A 21,591-nucleotide genomic window follows, 5' to 3' on the forward strand; every position below is an offset into this window, starting at 1 on the left:
ACATTCTTATCTCTAAAATTATTCAAATTTATGTTGATCCACAGCGAAGATGAAGGTGCTGGCATCTTTCTCATTTACGGATCTTATAATTTTATTCATAAGGTGTCCATTTGGATAAAACTAAATGAGCTATGTTTTACTCCGATAGAATTTGTTGGACAACTTCTAAGTATTAAAATAATTTTGAAATATGAAGTTTGTTTTAGTAATAGTTTGTGTTTTATGCTTTAATATTCCGCTTGGGATGAATTATGTGAATATTTAAGTACATTTGTCTGAATTACTTTTAGAATAAGACTTGAAATTAAACCTAGATCTGTATGAACTACTTTTATCATATTCTTTTCTAACGTAACATAAAAGTAATCAACACAGTCTAGCACTTATTTATCCAGTTCAGCATCTGCTAAACTTTAACTAAAATTTTAATTATTGCTCTTTCCTTTTACATCGCGTCTTTATGTCTATTAATCTTTTCAATTTCCTTTATCTTATTCACAACTTTTATCACCTTAAAATATATTTTTAACGGACTTCAAAAGCAGGACTATCTCAATTAGACCAATTTTTACTCTAACTTCTAGTTTTATTACCAATCTTATATCCGTCTCCTTCACTCTCATTAGTATCATTAGTAATATAAAATACTCACACATAGGCTTCAACTGGCTAACGAGTTCGTCCTTCGTCCATTCTTTCTTGTCAGCCCAAAGCGCGAGGCTCGGCGCCACGGTCGCCAGTTTGTTGTCATCAGGGTACGGCACGTTCAGGTAGTGGACCAACACGATGTCCGGGTTCTGTAATCCACGGAATTTGTTCTAAATTAATGGTAAAACTGTATATTAGCGAATTGATTAGAGGCATTTGATATTTGTTGGATAGGGATTGGGCACTGTTTCATCACTTACAGATTTTTTTATTACATTGAATATATAAATGACTAGTTGACCCGGCGAACTACGTACTACCTCAACCGATTTATAAAAGACCTAAACTTTTGTATAAAATAAACTAAAAACAAACGAAAGGAATCCATAATTAATTAATGAAAATGCTCGGTATGAATGAGGTTTTGTTTTTTTGTCATTATATTTTTTTGAACATACCTCTACATATTTAAGCAATTATTTGCAAATGATGAAACAGGCAATTGCATTTTTTACAGAGTATAAATCGTTGTTTATTGAATTTAATTAGAATTCATGTAAAATCATTTCAGGATAAGGCTCTGCTTATTGTAAATACCTAAAAAAAATAAGGTAGTGTTATATTAACATCTATAATCACATAAATTAATTATCCTAATGCCTATTCTCTGTATTATTTGTTATAATGTATTTGTCAAATTATTTCATACAAATAATATAAATTAATTATACTCAAATCGTCATTAGCGTGTTTTTATTACTTCCACATTTGCCGATGTTGATTTCAATCGCAATTTTATGAACGTGCATAATTGATCAATTCATTTATATTAAATTATATCAAGCCATTATCTCTTCGGTGAAGATTTAATTATTTTGATTATTTATTCGTCAATTTTATTCCAGTTTCCATTCAATCAGATTCAATTTTATTTTTATATGCCTTTGTTAGATTTTAGAAATTTTGTTATTACTAATTTATCTAACGGTTAAGAAACACATCGTGTGCATGAGAGTTCTTTATCATATTTCCTGAAGAAATTAAAGGTTCCCAATCCACGCTTGATTAGCATGGTGGACTCTAGCCATTAACCTTTCATCCCGTGAGGAGACTTTGCCCAGCCGTGGGACAGTAATGGGTTACATTTATTAACACTTTTAATTTTAATCCTTGCTGTTTAAAATTTTAGAGAGAATGTTATTACATTTTATACTTAACATTTCTAAACCTTGTTTTACCCTCGAGCGATTTCAAAACAAAAGAGAGTAAAGAAGGAAAATATTTACAAAGGTACCGACGACGCTGTGCCTCGAGACGTCAAGCTTATATCGTTTATAATTCAGAGACCACGTGGAGATCGTTCGTAAAGAAACTTGAACTGTTGTTTACAATAGCCCGTGTACATAATACTTATTGAAATTTGTAGTTTAGACATTATTGTCCGGTCTTGAAGAGATTATGCGTGATGTGTATTAGTCATTTACACGTTTTCTTTACACGTTTGTTTGAATTAGAAATAACTAGTTCTGGGGCATAGTTAATATTAAAATGGAAATGTTTTTATGTCAGCTGTGCTTTGAAAGCTAATATGCGGGGCTATTTTTATCAAGTTTAGTATCAAGAACTGAAGAGAATGGGTGAAAATAGTTTGCTGGTTCCTAACATTATTATTTTTCATCCCTTACTTCCAATTTAAATTCTTTTGTATGTCCGGTAGCAAATTAAACGTAAACCCGCTACTCCCCAACTACGTGCATAAAACGCAACCCCATTAATACAACACTTACTTAAAATAAATAACGTACGGCCATAAAACCAAAACGCATTTGTAAACGTTAAGTGATATGTGAAAATTTACAGGCATATAAAACACGCAACAAGGACGCCCTAACGAGTTCACGTAGAAAAAAGTAAAGTACAACGTACTGCACTCAGTAGCGCATAAACATAGCCGAACATCCGAAACTGGCAGTAAATCGACTCAAGCGCAGTTAAACTCGGTATAAAAATAAGTAATACACAATATTTTAATTTTACCAACCCGACTAGCGAATGTAAAACCGAGTGCGCTGTAATAACTAACCATTTGTCTTCAAAATGGCGGCAATAAACATGGCGTCATTATTTATGTAATGGCCGCTGCGCTAGGGCTGCCACTCGACACGTGTGCACTTTATTATTGTTGTGGTTTTTCATTAACACGTTGTTAAAAGAGTATATGTATCGTTGTATCGTTTTTGTTATAATAAATTTTCGAAACGATTGTGATTGTTATTTTGTGTGGTTCGTTTGTGGTGAGGTTCAATCGTTTTGTTTGTTGTTAAAAAGATTTGTGTTTATTGAGTGCGTGTAGTTTTACATTGCTACTATGTGTTTTGTACCAAAAATAACACAGAGAGTTTTGAATTAATAGTCACAAACCAAACTCTTATATCCTTTAAAAAACATGCCTTCACGTGTCTCACAAAATAATTCTATCAAACATAAATCCCAGTTGCGTTATAAAAATAAATTTCCTTTACTTTAATGACGTGTAAAACCACTAATGCGTTTGAGGTTTGGCCTAAACGTTACAATGTACAAAGTTTCTATCACAACACACATTAAATACGACAAACTAAAGGGTTTTCTACTAGGACAGGAGTACAACATTTATGTCTAATAGAAAGTATAGACAAAGGTGTAATACATTCACATTTTTACAAGTCAAATTAGATCACATTATTACATAATTTGTACTTGGTATTTAAATATTAGTTCCTTTTTTTCTAAATTGTTACCTAGATTATATCTTGAAACAATGGCCGCTTTACACTTATAAATAAAAAAAAACATTTATTTTTGCACATAAAGGAGGAAGGAAGGAACTTGTTAGCTAGTTGCTGCTGAAAAAACGACTACTTTCATTAAACACTGAAATAATTCTTTACGACTAGTTGTAAAAATGCAATGCTATATTCAACTTTTAACTACTACAAATTAAATAACTTACAAAATGCAGCACAATATTAAATAAATAAATAACAAAAAACATTAGTGTAGCAGCCCTACTTTTTCTATGGCCCACAGTCGAAAGTTAGTTTCAACTATGAGCTTAGTACGATCTAACGGTCGGACTGGCGACAGAATATAAAATGATAATGTGCTTAATAAAACACATAGTAGAAAATATAATAAACAGTTTATTTCATGTGCATTTTGCAAAACATTCAGATATAATCGTGGTAGGGGATGAAAGGGGTGAAAAGACAATTGGACGGACTTATGTAAATAGGAACCAACACATTTTTAGTTTTTGAGCAAATTATTTTTTATTGCCACTGATCAGTAAACACACAATGGGTTAAGCAATCATTGATGAGGATATTCTGTAGATGGGTGAGCGCTTTTTGGTGTTAAGAGCTGAGTACATAGTTTGATTATATGGTTTAAGTTGAGTGACTGCTTTGGAGAGTAAATAGGAAAATGAAATTGATGACAGTCTCTAACCATGTCCAACATTCAATTACTGTTTTCTGAAAATATAGTTTAGATGATATTTACATAAGTTTTGCATCCAAATTTACTAGTTGTTTAGATAATTCCAAAATTACTGGGCTCAATAAAAAAAAATCTCCTGTGGAAAGCTACATTATTAACCAATAACATAAGGTAATATAATGGTTTTGTTTGTAATTAGAAAAAAAAACAGTTTTTACTTTCCGTGAGCGAATCCGCGAGTGCTAGCTAGTATTATGCAATTTGGATATCAAATTAAATTTTGGCATGTTTGGTTCCTTCTCCACAAGAACATCCAATTGCAAAACTTCATCGGGGTTTTTACAATGTTCAAAGGGTAGTTGTGCAAGAATTTATTGTTTTAGAAGCAATAGAATTGAAATTAAATTGCTCTGTGGAATGTTAGAGACAAAAGTATCAGTTGATTGTTTGAGAATTGTGGACTTAATAAAATGAAGTATTTTTAATAGATGTGCTGTGGTAATTTGATATTGTTTGTTTTAGATTGTATGTTATTAAGCTTAATATACATACATACGAGTAATCTAATGTTATTGCATTGCGATTGGCTTTCTGCTGCGTTTTATTGTGATACTCATTTTCGAAACATTTATTGTTTCGTTACGGTGATTTTTAAGAATTTCAGTTGCACTTTCTAACTTAACATTTAGGTTACTAAGTGTTTGAAGTTATAAGACATGTAAAATATTAAATAAAATTATTTTAAAAAACTGTTCAATCAATAGCACGATTTCTACAAATGGAACTGGCTGTTTATAAACAACAGTTATAGGGAATCGAGCTACAGATCAAATATTATACAGACACAAAATATTAGATCAAAATTACGGTACAACTTATCTTCAAGGACAAAAGCTAACAAAAAAATTCTAATCCACTCATTTTTCAGAATCAAAAAAGTTCATCAACACTCCAAACAAGCGTACATCAAAGCAAGAATCAAAGAATGGTAATCCCTCTATTGTCTTCTAACAGCCTATTAGAGTCTTTGTTAATCCCTTAGAGATTCATCCCTTCATCCCTTCATCCGTTCATCTCTTCGCCCTTGAGAGTTCGACAGCAATCGCCTTACATCCAGTTAATTGTCTAGTTAAATATTAACTTTGTCTAATTGAACTGTTTTGTTTGACCTGTTAAAGGTGAAACTGCGAGAACAGCTAATATACATATATGAAGAGTATTTTTTATAAATCAAAATTAATTAGGGATTTTTAGAATATAGAGTTAAAAGAAAACACAAAATCGATATTGTATTATAAAATTATGATTGAAAACGGTTTTTTTACTAAAAAGTGAAGTAATTCAAATCTCGCTAATGAAATAGTTTGGGCTTTAAGGATGGACATTGCAGTTATTGCATTAATTATACACGACTAACACGACACACGTTTACTGTTAATTAACAAATTTAGTGAAAGTCCATCTATTTAATATTTATATACTTATATATTTTATTTATCAAACATTTACTCTGAGCAGTCGCTCCACGTAAAACACTGATATTCAGCTGCATCCGGTGAGACTGGAAGCCGACTCCAACATGGTTTGGGAGAAAGGCTAAGCCATGAGTCCAAGGCAAATAAAATTATACATAAGCCAGATCTGCGGGCGTATCACGTATCTCAGTTGACAGCTAGTTTATGTCATAATGATGGTCACTATTTAGTACATTGCTGCATTGAAGTAACATGTTAATCGCTATGATCTAAGGGAATAAACAATGTACAGCGTAGTGGCTTTTAAATAGCTGTCAAATGAGATACGTGATAGCCCTCCTGGTGAATCAGATCTAACTAAATACCAAAACGAGACACCAGAAACTAACAATTCTTCATAAACACTACTACTTTCATTCACCAGAACTACTACAAACATATTTCCACCTACCCTACTAATACGTCAATAGATATTGACACCTGTTACGTACAAACATGGCTGTTGCCACCAATCAGAAATTCAATTACCACCGACATTTCATTACATTCACTGCGGGTTTGATGGCATTTTACCAAATGTCACTTTGTAATCGCCAACGATACGGGTCTTCGGTTCTTCCAGTCTGGCAGTTGAGTGACAATGATGAGGAAGTTTGTTAGTTTGGGTATTGAAAAGAAAGTTGACATTTTCGGCGGGGAGAAAGTCATTCGAACAGTTATTAATATAACTACGAGGGTAATGCTTTGTTTACTTTGTCATTTTAGCCTATTTTACTGTTTCAATGAGAAGCGGCCAACGTAATTGCTCTGATGATGATAAAAATAATTTTAAATCTAGTTTTGGAGTGATTTCGATTTAAATATACGTCAATATGTGATGTTCAAAAGCAATCACATTTTACTTCTGACTATGTTAAACTACTTGGTAATCACTAACAAATTCATTAACTATTCGTTAAAGCATTTACTAGAAAGTTCTTCACCAACAAAAAGTAATCAAACCTAATCTTATCCATAAACGGCTATCCATCCAATTCCAAACCGCATCACCACCCCTTAACCTCTATCGAGCACGTCTACCTGTCATAATCCCACGTTTACACAATTCCAAGCCCCGATATCTAGTGAATAATATCCACCATAGGAACGTAATGGAATTAAGATGATCAAATATTAAATTTTCATTTGGTACCGGCCACCGCGTCCAATCCTTGAATGTTTGTATTGCATACGTAATTCTAATGAAAAGAGTTATACGTTTTGTATGTACTAAAACTGGATTTTCAATAGTGTAAAATTTTATTCGTTTTGTTTTGAATGTGTATATTTCGATATATTTACAAAAATATATATTATTTACAACAAATAACTAAATAAATACCTCTATATCTATTTACAATAATATATTATTTACAACAATACATTAAAATATCTAAAATATTTAAAATAATGTGAATTTCAATATGATAGCAATATATCTTTTTGTAGATTGATTGTTATAATTATACACGATGTCAGTGTTTTTTCAATACAGTACGGAGCTTTTTCAATGCAGCTATTATATGTGGATGCATAAATGCATTTGTTTCTGTTATTAGAATGAAATTTGTAGTATTTTTTTAATTTATTTAATTATGATAATTTATTTGTTTTATATATTCACCAATTGGTATTTCTATTCTAATTTTCATCGCTAATGATATTGTTTGAATATAATAATATGTGTAACATTTTTTATCGTCTCTTATCTTTCGATATATTAAATCGTTCTTGTTTGTATTGTCGCTCTCAGCACTGTCATTATTATCGGATATCTATTACTTTTATTAATATTACCCATATTTCGTTTTCAATTTCTATCGCTTCCACTTCATTTTAATTTATTAATATCAATATCATTATTTTTATTAAATACAATGCTATCATCTTCATTAATACTCGCATCTTGTTTTTCATTCTTTACAATTATAATCGACTTCAAAAAGGTAAGGCTCTGTTTCTTCAATATGTATATTCACGGTTATATCTTAAACTACTTAATTAACTTTGTTATTAATTTCTTTCCCTCCCTCTATATCTAGTTTCCTATCTTTATTTCCTTCACAGTTCACTCTGTATTCCCTCATCTCATATACCATCAACTACATGTGAAGTAAACATTAACTGCACTGAAGTCAGTCGAATGTTCGATAAATAGCGTTCAAGTTGTTTCAGTATTGCCAAAGTTGCAGTAATATATCCTTGCCTTTGACTTGTATTGTACACAAAGATTTAAACTTTCTACCTGTTGTTTAGTATCTTGTGGGATGGAAATTTTAGTCTGGACACATTAAGGAAAAAGATGATTTCATTAACTTACACAGAAGCTAATCTGTACGGGTAAAAGCAGGTTTATTTCAGGTACCCATAAGAAAATCAATTAAAGAACGATTTGTATAGCAGTATAAACGTGGAAAATTTGCAGATAGAATTGTGAATTTATATTTTTTTATCACGTATTTAATATAGAAAATATCCGTCTCTTGTCCTGTTTTTATACAATAAACGCCTGCATAAATATAACATGTGGAAAATTTCAGTACCCGCGATAACAGATTCACGCCAAACTAACAGTTTTTATCATTGTTATCTATACATGTATGTGGTACACAATTCTGTTACTTATTTTTCGTAATTATGCACCAAAATGTGTGAGTTCGTTGATAATTATCTTAAGTACACAGCTAACACGTACGAACCAACTGAAATATGACGTCATTACATCGTACTGAAAACACCTGAGTCACGAGTACTAAAAATAGCAAGCAATTACTAAAAGACTTCCAGACCTTCAAAATGTTTACATCCGAAACCCTAACTCCAAACTTCCGCAATAACCTTAAGGCTTTCCATCCATTCGCTGAAGAGAACCCATTAATATTAGAGCGTTTTCAGCTGAAAATATTTCACAAATATTGGAATCGGTGCCTCCAATTCGCGGTTTCATCAATAGCGTGGATATCAAAGACGCGTATTTCAATATCTCATATTTCAGTTTTCAGTGCGATGCATTCCCAAGTCTGAAAAATGTTTTCAGTTGCGGAGAGATTACGGTATATATATTTCTATCTGACGTAAGAAATGTACAGATTTAAAGAAGATACATATTAGTTTTGATTAGTTTTTTGTTCGTTGTTTGTTACGTACTAGGTCATTTTTGTAAATATATTTATTGTATGCCTAAGGTAAGGTGACAACTTTACCGTGAAAAATAATAAAGTAATAATAAAATATATATATTATTTGTCGTTATAGCGGCTACGGAAATACATAATTTGGAAAAATTTCAGCTTCCTAGCTTACAGTTTACGAGATCCAGTCTGGCGACTGACGGACAGGCGGTCAGACAGCGGAGGCTTAGTAATAGGGCTCCATTTTTTCCTTTTAGAAATTTAATTTAATTTCCTAATAAAGCGAATCAAAATGTGAATGTATTACACCACTATCGAAAACACACAACGGGACAATACAGGGGGATGTTCAAGGAAGGTTTAGGGTATCAATACAGGGGGATGTTTAAAGAAGGTTTAGGGTATCAATACAGGGGGATGTTCAAGGAAGGTTTAGGGTATCAATACAGGGGGATGTTCAAGGAAGGTTTAGGGTATCAATACAGGGGGATGTTTAAAGAAGGTTTAGGGTATCAATACAGGGGGATGTTTAAGAAAGGTTTAGGGTATCAATACAGGGGTTGGTTAAGGAAGGTGTAGGGTATATAACATTAATAAATAGAATAATGAAACATACACTTACCTGTAGCAGCCAGTAGCACCGCCGGTGGAAGGTCGGCAGGATGGCAGAGTGCACGTAGCACCCGTAGATACACTGTGGACAAATATTTGCGTTGTTATTTTATTTGTAGCTTAAAAAAATTGTTTAGGAAGTCTTTTGTAAAATAGTTCTGCTTAGAGTATAAGATTTCTGGAGCTAAGAATAAGATCTGTAATACGAATGTGTATTGAAACACAATATTCAGTTATCCCGTAATACTGCTGTTTTATTATTTAAGCCTTTACCCAAAAACGTAATGTTTTTCCATTTAAAATTATTTTGTCAGTCCAGAGAAAGTTTTCGCAATTATGTAAATTTAAAGCTTATTTGGGTATAAAAAAGCTTTTCAGCATAGTAGACATGTATACTAGATAACTCAATTTAAATATTATTTCAAATCAATTATTTTTATATTAACACAATAAAACGCATCATAAAAAATTCAGAAATTCGAAGCAACGAAAACTAACCAATTCAAAACGTATCACAAATCAAATTCAATACACTGCACAACTATAAATGAAGTTAGTTACGCTACAATATTTGGGAATTACGTTAGTGAACTCTGAAAAAGCATGGCACATACGTCGTAAAACAAGACTAACCAAGCTCGACCTAGAATTGGCACCTGAACTAACTTCGTTTACTAGGAAAGCCTCTCTGTGCACCCATGAGGAGCAAGGCATAAGCGGAAGCGAGTTGATCAAGTTAAAAGACGATACGATAATAGATAATGTTATTATGTATTTGTAATAATGTAATTAATTTCAATGCCTATACTCAACAGTGGGTGGATACGGGCTGATTAGATAGATAGATAGAATCAATTTAAAAACTTAAAATATTTATCATGTGCTTTAGTTAGCAAAATCGGTTAACTATGTTAACATAAGCGCCGTAAATAACTTTTCTAAAAAAAAATAAAAACTCAGCTAGAGGATATCTAAAATGTTACACTATAACGTGATCCTCTTAATAACAAACAATATTGGAGACATTGGTTTGGACTTACAGCAGACAGGAGCAGACAGCAAAGCGTCTTAGTTCAGTTTTATTATAACTATAATAATTTATTTATTTATTCAAAATGTATCGCATATCTATACAAAATATTTTACTCATCCACGTGTCCTGTACCTCTTTTATTTGCCATAACCTTCAAATATTCATTAAATTATTTATCCCTCAACAAAATAAAAGGCCAATTACGGCCTGAATCAATATAATGAGAAAATAATCTAAAAAATACACCCACATAAAAATTTGACCTTCGAATAAAAATCAGCCACGTGTACGTTCCCCGTATTCGGGTTATATTATATCTATTTCGGGATAAGCAATCAGATTATATATAATAAAAACTCTTGTGAACACAATAAAAGTTGAGAACATTTTTATTAGTTTCCGAGCAGATCTCTGACCTTGATCTGTTTCAAACAAATCAAACTAACTTGAGTCCTTTTGTTATTCTTAGAATAGTTTATAGTTTTGGAATTGTGAATAATGTGAAAATATGTAAGGCTTTGTTCATCGTGTTTGTCATGAATTTTGTATGTTTACGTGTTTATAACAGTTCACGTTTAATATTAATTCTGACATTATACCCAAAAAAGAGTGGCAGAAACGGAAACAAAGATACAACGTACATTTGACGTAATAAAAGAAAACATAGGAAACAAGGAAATATTAAAACATTTTATCAATTTTGCCGTTCTCAGCTTAGGGTAAATTATTACAAAAAATATAGCTTAAGTAATCTTATCTTCTTTTGTATTCAATAAATTTTAATAAAGTTCAATTTATATTTTTCTAACATTCTTCTTCTGTATCTACAACAAATCGCTCCCGCTACCTCTCATGCCTCAGTTCCCCAGATAGCCCCACTCAACGGTCACAGTTGTGCAAAATGTATTATTCAGCACTCCTTGCGAAGCACGCGGGTCGCGTCGCTGCCACTACTCGTTGTAGTAGGCACGATTGCTTGTTGCTATCATTTTTATTTACAGCATATAAAAATACGCCGCCAACAGAATTTTTCGAATATACCAGAATTTTCAGTAATATTTGGGTGTAAAAGCTGGAATTTTTTGCAAGTGGTATAAAAATAAAAGGCGCTTCCACGAATTTTTATGGTAACTGGATAACCACAAGAATTAAATATGTATTATATCGTTCTTTTGAGTAATCGGACACTTATTTTTATTTCACAGAAGAAACAAAAGTATTTTTAATGATAAATACATTTAGCCAAGTAGGTAAGTTCTTCAGACCCTTGTAATAAGCGTCAAGCCGTTTACCGTTTACTGAGCGCGTACAAGATCTTACTGAGCATTTGCTAGTAAAGAAAACCCTGTTATTTTCTACCTGAAAACTAAACCTAGTGTCTTATAATCTTGACATAACCCCAGTTAATTAATACAAATGAGAATACATAAATAAGAACATAAAATCGCGTCTTCTTCCCAAAGGGGTGGGCGAAATTTTAAGTACCAGAGAACTAAAATTCGTAAATAATTTGACTTGTTAATACCCTATGACGTCATAGTATTTCATCCTGGTTACATTAAACTGAATATTAGCACGAATTCTTGAAACCATTTCAATTTGTACCAATAGTAATTTGTAGGACGTCTAGTCTAGTCAACTTACTCAAGGAAATTGAATGCTCTACGGAGTCAAAGGCTTTGCTTAAGTCAAAATGTCAACGAGAGCGAAATTATATCACCCACAAACCCACATACGGTTACCTCTACATCCTTTTTCTTTGACTGTTGAAGAATTTCACTGATACATCAAGTATCGTTTACTTTTAAGTGTATTTTTTATATGTTTCTCTATATAAGGAGTGTATATTCAATTTTTTTTCTTATTACATATTGATTTAGTATATTACTAAAGCTTTAGGCAAAATGATTTAGGGCATCATCTCTTACAATTACAACCAAAATAGTAAAGGCAAATAATATTGTGATAATCTATCTGCGCTATCTGAATCAAACACTACAATGGATTCAAAAAAAAATATAGCATTTAATTCCTTTTAAATATCAAAATTATCAACAACTTCCTTATATAGTCAATAATTTTTCTTTTTAATGCTTTTATTTGTAAGCAAAGACTGTCTGTCTATGTCTTTGATTAGTAACCAAAGCTTTTATAATTGTACAACACACCTCATCTTACAAAAATGGTTCCACATCAAGTAATTTTTCTTTCAAACCATCCACGGTAAACTTTACATTTCTCCTCATTAGCGTTATATAGACTTATAGTATAATGTGAGACGTACGTTTGCGCTTTCAAGGAACTCTTCAAGTTTAAAAGCGCCTCAGAATAAGGCTTTAGTACTTTAACAAGCGTCATTAAGTAAGCTAGTACTCTCTTGCGACCTTTGCATCTTTTCTTTAGAAGATAAACTTGCATTGTCTCCTTTGTTTACGTAATAAGGTTTATTTGTTTACTTTTTATGGAAATAAACTGGTTTGTGGAACTTTATAGCCAATTTTTACGAATTCTTTAATTTCTACTTCTGCAAATATTGACAGTCCGGTAACGATTGCTAAATCATGACAAAGGCCTTTAGGTGGCTTCAACAACTTTGTCACTACGTTTACCACTCCACTAACGTTATGATGAATGAATATTATATGATGCAAAATAAGGGAGTAATAATTGAACACAATTAGCTTTACGAGAAAGTTACAAATAATCGCTTTTTCTGCAAGAAAATAATTTTAGAGCGACTTCCTATTTTTGCATACACACTGCATACAAAAATGAGTCTTTATCATCGCAGACAGCGTACAGAGAACTCTAATCAGACCTATATTTCCGTACGATGTATAAAATTACATAGACGACGAAAGACGAAAGTCATTATTCTATATTATATTATCTAAAACAGCGCCATCATCATCCCAAACGGTAAAATGACCTTTAAAACCATTCTTCTATTCTCTTCAATGGCATATAGTCATGGGTCTGTCATCGACCATGGCCTTCAACTCTATCAAATATCCGGGCTAAGGGCGAGCCTACAATGGACACTCAGATCTAAATCGCGCTCGTATTGGCGAATCGTATTTTTGCGAGACCATTCGAGCCAATAACTGGCTCTGTAGTGGCTTTTTCAGAGGGGATATCCGGCCTGGTGGGGTGATTGGTGCAAGTGTAAAATCGTTTGGAACTGTTAGCGTTTTCCCAAAAATTTGGTAATTCATGAATCGAGAGTCAATAGTAGATACTTTTATTGAAGTATCCAACGCTAACTTTTAGTTATTCATTTCCATTGTTTGTCACATACGATGCGTCAGAAAAACACGTCTTCTAATCGTACAAAGGGGTCTTTTTATTTTTTCTTAAAATTAAAATTATGCCTGTGAAATTCTACACTTCCATGATGGACCATAGGCTCAAAAATCTAATTTTATTTCTTAGTTTTATAAATGTAATTATACGTCAACCCTACATCGAAGTCATACTAACCTCCGACATTGCTACAATGTTAATTAGACACCTTTAGTACATACTCCACATACAACAAAAATCGCTACCGCTCATGCCTTAAACCACCACTTAATATCCGTACGAAGAGTAGCTCGTGAGTGAATTAGACTTTTACGGCCGCCGCCGAATCCGTGCCACCGTATCGAAGGTAGTAATGACAGGAATCGACGAGGAATACACTAGCTTATGCCTATTGCTTTGTCTGTATTGCTAATGTAATTTTCCAATCAGATTTTTTTCCTTTTTATAAAAATATCTCGGTATATTGTATTTATCTGACAACATAGTAAGGGATATACAACATTTACGTTATTAAAGTTATTAAATAGAAAAACTAAATTAAAAATAACTGCCATTTTTAACAAAGCGTTTATATTTTCATCAGTCGGTGGAGAATTTTGTAGTTTGTTTTGTTTTTTTTTTATAGTTAAAACCCTAACTTATGAAATATTACTATTCCTATAAACATAAAATTAGTTCAGCCATAAAACCATAAACTCATCGCTGACTAAATTTCAATATACTTCACGCATTTATTGACCTTAGAGGAGTACCAGTAGTTTCCACCAAACTCTGAAAACATTTCATAATCTTCCATACCCTAGCTATTTATTTTTATATAATTTACTCATTTGAAATTAGTAAAACGAAATTCAATTACGAATTACTATCTATATAAATAAAAACGTTTTAAAACGCATTGGATCTCAGTGCATTCTATTTTAGTTAAAAGCATTGTGTTTGTGCAAGTCCCTTAAGTCCCTGTTGCTTTAATGTTCCTTTTAGAATACGATTTGAACTTGCATCCGTGCTAACTTTTGTTTATTTAAAACTGTTTAAATGTTTTGTAATTTTATAAACCAAAATCATACATAGGTAGATAATATCAAGAAAATGCCACTTAGTATGATCCCGCTTAAGTTATTTTGCTTCTTATTTAGATTAATTTATATTTTGAATGTTGTTTTAAAAGCAACTTCATAATAAAAAAAGAAGACATTGTAACTTTTCTAAGAATATAAACATAATTGATACATAGTAAACAGGAAGAAAGATAATCGAATTAGTTACCGACTCTGCTCATAAAATCTTTATTAAAACCTTTATTTTACAAGCAATACCAAATGTTGAGCGGAACTAAAAATTCTCCCTTAAAAATCTAAAACTAAACTCGGCACTGAAATCTAGAACTTTAATAAAACAAATCATAATAAATCCCTCTTAAATTTTACTGGCTGGAACTAGACGCCACTGGAAACGTCTGGCTTGAACCGGCGAAATCCGGTTTTGCAACCAATCGGCGGGGATCGGCAGAGTTCGGTTTATCGAAGTGCATTTCGCATGAATGCATTCGTAGATTGGACGAATTAAAAAGTTCAACACATTTATGTGAGACCGTGCGTCAAATACGATTAGTATGAAGCTTTCGAGTTAATTAGATAAAGTTCTGTTTTTACGGTTTTCAATAGTTTTGAGGTCAATTGGACGTTTATGTATTTTTTTATATGTATTGTAGGCTCACTCTTAGTGATTGATTGGGGTTCCAAATTATAATTGCAAATAGCAAACTACAGAATAAATAAAATAAAAATTTAACATGTTACGTTTTTTTCAGTTTTCTTATGGCAGAATCAGATATAGCACTAGTCATGAACGTCATATACAGGAGAAGAAACTAAACTACACATACAAACACATAAAACCACACCTATTTCCCATTGTCTTAAACAGAGACCAGAGAATGCCACTTGGTACGATCTTTACAAACTTTCTTTGCTTCATTCACATCCATACATCTTGTCACTCAGAAACAAAACCAGCGAAGTAGATATTTTACATTCTTTATTTACACCCTAAAAACCGAAAACTCAAAACCTCACGTTGTGCAACCTAGTTCCAACAATTTTTTTCCAAATATTTTCATGTCCCTTCTTCTTGCTTAACAAAACCGCACGTATTTTAATTACAGGTGATATGCAACGTAAGAATGCAAGGACATACAACTGGTAGGTTTGGACTCCCGCCAGTACCCGCTACTTGCGCGACCAAAACAAACGTTACCGGACACGACAGCGATTGATTTGTTTTTAGAACATCGCTTTTATGGAGCCATTCGGTACGTTTCAAATGGACTGAGCTGCCAAGGTTCGTGAACTGATATTTTTTGGTTAGGTGATAAATATTTTTTGAAAATATTTAAACTCACTTGTTTTTCTAGCTTAAGGAGAAAAATTTTGAAGCTTAACATTCTTCAACTATCGACTATTGAGAACCGACTAGCTATCGACCAATTTTGTACAAAAACCTGAACAGCGCTCTTTAGCAGATGCCGCTGCCGTAGGAACAATTTTTTAAATACATTTTCTAGTCTGAACAAAATCAGAAATGTTTGCAAGACTCGTAGCAAGTGGCGTTCTTCAGTCTTTACTGCCCCCGTGGGATTATGACAAGATTTCATTTCTATACATGTAGTAATATCATTATTTGTATAAAATTTTTTAGACTGTATTAGATCAAGCTAAATTTTAATTCATTACATGCAATAAAAATATATGACGCGATGTAAGTCGTTTGATATACCCTTATCGAGGTTTCCAGGAAAACGGCAGTATAATAAATACGTAATTGAAAGAAAGTACCTTTTTATTTCAGTATTCGCACGTACTATGCAAAGTAATTCAGTAACAAGACGAGCAAAAAATAGAACGTAACACTATTTTCCAAACTCATTTAAAATTAAAAGGAGGAAGCGGCCACAAAATTCTTTGCCCCACGCATTTAACATCCATAAAAATGCTCTCTTTAAAATAAAGTCTCGTGCACACCAGTATAGAGGAAATATTGGCCTATATACAAAGGCCAGTCCGGGCCAGATGGGCCGTTTTGCATGTCTGTCCCCGGCCTTGTGGTCGAATAAACAATACCTAAAATGGCGCCCGTTGCATGCGGCCTTGCAACTTTCCTTTTGAATTTAACACGAAAGATTTTAAACCTTATTAAGCTAGTTTTAAAGTTTACATTGCACGTTATTAAAAGTTTGCACGATAAATAAATTTTGACAGTTAATTCGAAATTATGCAAAGTAGTTTGCCACTTTAATTTAGTATATTAATCCAGACATCTAATCGTAGTATTTGGTATGTAAATTGTATGATGTTTTTGTTGAAATTTTAATGAAATGTCATTTGTTGGGGTGTTATTTATGAAAAATAATGAAATAACACGAGAGCCTGTCGGCTTTAACTAGGGAAAATGGTTTACTTGAAACAATTTGAGCATTTTTCTCTGCCAATTAGATTTGATAGGTGGTGTAAAGTGGGCAAGTTAACGTGACGTCGCCTCGTAGATTGAGTAACAATGTAGTTCTTTCAATTCACGAATACGTCGCTTTTATGTGCTGTAAAAGTATAACTTGTTTGAATAAAGTTTATGGTGTTTGTAAAATGTGTCACAATGAGGATCCGCTTGAACTTGTTTCAGATGTTTTACAAGAAGTAGCAGTAAAAGTGGTAACTATTTATGATGCGTCTTCATAAATATAAGTTATCACTTTCATACTCTGAGCAATCTCCAACAAATCCTTGGCAGAAAACTTAAGGAGTAGTTTTATATACCACAATATATGAAGAAGAATAATGAAGAATTTACACGAAGTTAAATGGTGATTATTTTAAGTATCTGGCTTTTACATAAAGTCAGAAACACAACGCATAAAGAAGTGAATTAAATAATACTGCCCCAGAAGTAGCCTTTAAACTCATGAAGTATTGTATATTTGTTGGCAATAACAACTACATTTAGTTCATTCTCTGTCTTAATACCAAAAGCAATGAGTTCTACTAAACCATCGTAATATATCTAAGACGTGAACAAGTTCATCAAACAACGGAATTAAAGAAAATCATCGAAAATGACACTAATTTTTTTTATTCTATTTTATTTAGAGGCTTTTACAAAGGTATGTCAGCCTCACCATACCCTAACCTAGCTAACAACTTAAATGAAATTATTAATTGACAATCATGTAACGAATCGGAACACAACAAAATTGTTTTTAACCTCTCTGTTTTATTTTTAATACGCTATTGTTCTACTTGAATTCTGTTAACGTTTTTCCGATGCACGGGTCGAAAATCGTTGTGAAATGATAGCTACGTTTGAGTATTGGGATATATTGGTACAAAGGTTTCAAAGAGTTATTGTTTCAATTTTTATATGATTTTTATACGTCGAGTATGTGAAGGTTTCGATTGAAAAATGATGTGTTTTTATTTTTGTGCTTTGTTGGGTAAAGTTTAACTATAGTATGATTCTAAAGATTAACTCTAGAATTAGACCTTATTTTTTTTCTAGTTTATATTGAACTAGTTATAAAGTTAGTTTATAATATACTTGGTTGAACTCGCACTTTGCCCGCATGTTTCTTTAAAGAATAGCCTAAGTTCGTCCTTAATCGGCTTACCTAATTTTATTTTTTATTTATATTTGCAGGGATACATAGAAAAAGCTAAAGTGCCCGGATTTATCACAATAGGGTTAATGGCGAAACGAAGAGTGTATTTCATGTACCCCTGCCTACACCCTTGGGTATAACAGGCGTGATGTTGTGTACCTATTTATAAAACTAAACTATTTAATAAGAACACAACATCTTGAATACTATCAGTTTTCCTTCACACATTTCATTGTCAACTCAACTGTCAACATAGAAATGCCTGTAAATTATATCTAAACCAAGGCCAGAAATCCTATCACTTACAAGAAGTTACAGCTTGGCACTGAACCTGCTACCTTGAGCGTAGCATCTCAAAGTCACTGTCACTATATATTGTCAATCGATTCACGTAAATTGTATGCAAAATTTCCCCTCAATTGTACCTTTATAGATCGGTCGAGATAGACATGCAAGATTTGCATTTAAATATAAAAATAGATACCTAGATATTTGGTGATAGAAAATTTTAGTAAATTATATTGTGTCAATTGTATCTAAGTAAAGTTGATTTCTGTGATCTGTGCGGTAGTGTGTGCGACGGACGATCACGTATTCTCTTCGGGTTCGATACCCGACTCAGGTAACAAGATATTGGTCCTCTCTGATTTATGCATGAATGTTTCTTAATAGTCTGTCCGGAGTTAAGTTACGTGTCTGGTATATGGCAATGGGCTCGCTGCTATTACATAGAACTGTTATTGTTAATAGTGTAACTTTTTTTTACACTTCTGCCTAAGCCTACGGGTACAACAGCCCTATCTATGTATGTTCAAGGGAAGAGTCATAAAAAGTTCCTTAAGAAACGTAACTATCAACCGTTCGGTTAGCTAACCGATAATAAATTTGCGATTCGCGTCCTCTGCTGAAAGGTGGTAGAGTGTAAGTGTGACCTAAAAACCCTGCATTAAAAACCTGCGTATCTCAAGCTAATAATTAAACCGTTCCAGAACAAACAAATCACGTTACAAAAAGATACAAGGCTAGCATAATAAACAAGTTTTTATTTAACCATACAAACAACACCCTATATACAACATTATATACAGGCGTAAACGCGAAGAAAATAGGCCACTTCATTAGCAAAACACACACGCTTTCAACTAAAACAACTTAACATAGGAAAGATAACCAATCGGCCAACATTAATTCCAAAACTGTATTCCTTTCGCTCATTACGCGATTTCCTTTGGAATTCGTGGGGCTTACTTATTTGCATATAACCTGTGAGTCTTACTGAACGCTTTTAAAACCCAATAAACACTAATTCACGCCTAAACTGGACTTATTTTCACAATGATATCTCGAACCGGCGCACGATGTTTTGTGAGTCCACAACGGTCTTGGACGAGTGCCAATGTTGTATGGCCCAAGTCATTAAAGAAAGACCTCGTGAACTTTCCTAGTTAAATTTATCGAGTTTGAAAGACAGGGTTAAGTTGTGTTTTGTATTTGTTGTGTTATGTAGGTCGCGGGTTATGACGGTAATTAATGAGTTGACGTCTTATTAATTTTGCACGAATATTTTTTTGTGGCGTGAATTTGTAGCGTTAGGGGAAGAGTCAGTGACTAATGTTTGGCGTAGTCATAATTTTCATGATGTTTCTTTACTTTTTACCAAATATTTCTTGCCTGGCAAGACAGACAAAGAATTGTAAAAACTGTACTATCCATAAATTATTGAACCGGTGACTATCTTACTTTATTTATAATTTATTACGAAAATCCTTTTTTATACACAAATCACGCCTATTTCTTAAAATGAAACTATAAGTATTTTACTCCACTTGATATTTTGACGAGGTATATCTACCTATTTCATAAAACTATTAGACGTAACCTGATTACTCATATACAATTTCACCCATCTCTTTGGGATTCGTGCTCATTCCATTTTTACAAATTTTCAATTATATTTTTAATACCATCATTACTCTTAGACCACACGTAACCCCACGCCCTCTCAGCCCATAACTTGCGCCACAAATAAAGCAGGCACGCAATACTGTCACTTGTTTATGGGCAAAAAGCACTAGTGTGGTGTTAAGTGTACCTGCGGCCGACGAGCACAGTCTTTGAAGATTATGTTGTACCTTCAGATAAGTCTCTAACTGGCTCTTGACATGATTTTAGGCTGGTTTGTAGGTTAAACTATAGATTTAATAAAATAGTTTGTGTAATATTCTAGCTTCTAGATTTCGTATATTTTTACTTACTATGAAAATTTCGTGATATTCCGATTAGTTCCAGAGAAAAAGAAAACTTAAGTTGTAGATATAAGATATGTATAGAATTTAATTAATGAATGTAGACTTTCTTAATGTCGGCTTAGAGACTATTTGACTTACGATATGGACTACATTCGCTTTACGATCAGTTAATAATCGCGGGAAATATTTTATTAAATATTCCAGTTTTTAAATAGCAATTACAAAAGTTTTGGGAAACAATACAATGTGAAAGAAACCCCCTCATTCCTGGAGTAAACTTTTGTCCAGTTATGGGACGGACATTGATCAAATTCATTAATTAATTTTGTCTGTCACGCTTCAATAGTTTTACAACTTAACCCTTAGACGCAATCTAAATTTAAATCTAGATTCCCATCATCAAATCCCCGCAAATAAAAACAACAAAAAACTAAAAAAAGTCACACATTAAATTGAATAAAAAAAGCCTCAATCGTGCCCCATTTACATGATGACGTCCAACGTAGTCACGAAAGGATCAATAACTCAATTACTAAACTATTTTAATGTGTTAATGTCGTGTGCGGGTGTCCATTACCCGGCTCTCGGTACATGATTTCCCGCGGGTACAACCGTCTGTACCTAGGCTACATTAGATGAATGGAACTACTGACTGGAAAGCCTACAATCGCGAATGTGGAACGTTGGATTGCATAAATTAAAATTTTCTTTTTTGTTCGTGTGAAGCGTTTTCACACGAAAAGTTATGGAATATAGTTATCAGTAATAGAAGTATGAGTTCTAATAGTGCAGTTGAAGTTTAGACTAACTATTTCTGGAAAGATACTCCCTAATTTCCTATTAGTAACACTTATGGTAGGACAACGAAGACACTGCTAGTAGTGTATGTAACATGTATGTAATAGAATGTATATAAGTCCAAGAACTCATTGTGCTGTAAAAAATCTACCGAAATTTATTCTTAAGTAAA

The 21,591-nt window shown here is 32.8% G+C and overlaps 1 protein-coding gene across 8 annotated transcripts in view; it reads right to left on the bottom strand.

The window, feature by feature from the left end:
* Camta (Calmodulin-binding transcription activator) overlaps positions 1 to 21,591 on the bottom strand; it is a 150,128-nt gene that overhangs the window by 20,897 nt on the left and 107,640 nt on the right. For 5 of the 8 annotated variants that reach the window (XM_076121572.1, XM_076121570.1, XM_076121569.1 and 2 more), the window contains 2 exons: positions 9,396 to 9,467; positions 653 to 797 (listed from right to left, as the gene is read on the bottom strand). In XM_076121572.1, coding sequence (XP_075977687.1) covers positions 653 to 797; positions 9,396 to 9,467 — 217 coding nt within the window. Of the gene's footprint in view, positions 1 to 652; positions 819 to 9,389; positions 9,468 to 21,591 lie in introns of all 8 variants that reach the window. The other 3 variants (XM_076121571.1, XM_076121564.1, XM_076121565.1) reach the window with 3 other exon arrangements.

Source organism: Anticarsia gemmatalis, chromosome 13 (assembly GCF_050436995.1).
Source record: "Anticarsia gemmatalis isolate Benzon Research Colony breed Stoneville strain chromosome 13, ilAntGemm2 primary, whole genome shotgun sequence".
In the NCBI taxonomy this organism is placed as follows: domain Eukaryota; kingdom Metazoa; phylum Arthropoda; class Insecta; order Lepidoptera; family Erebidae; genus Anticarsia; species Anticarsia gemmatalis.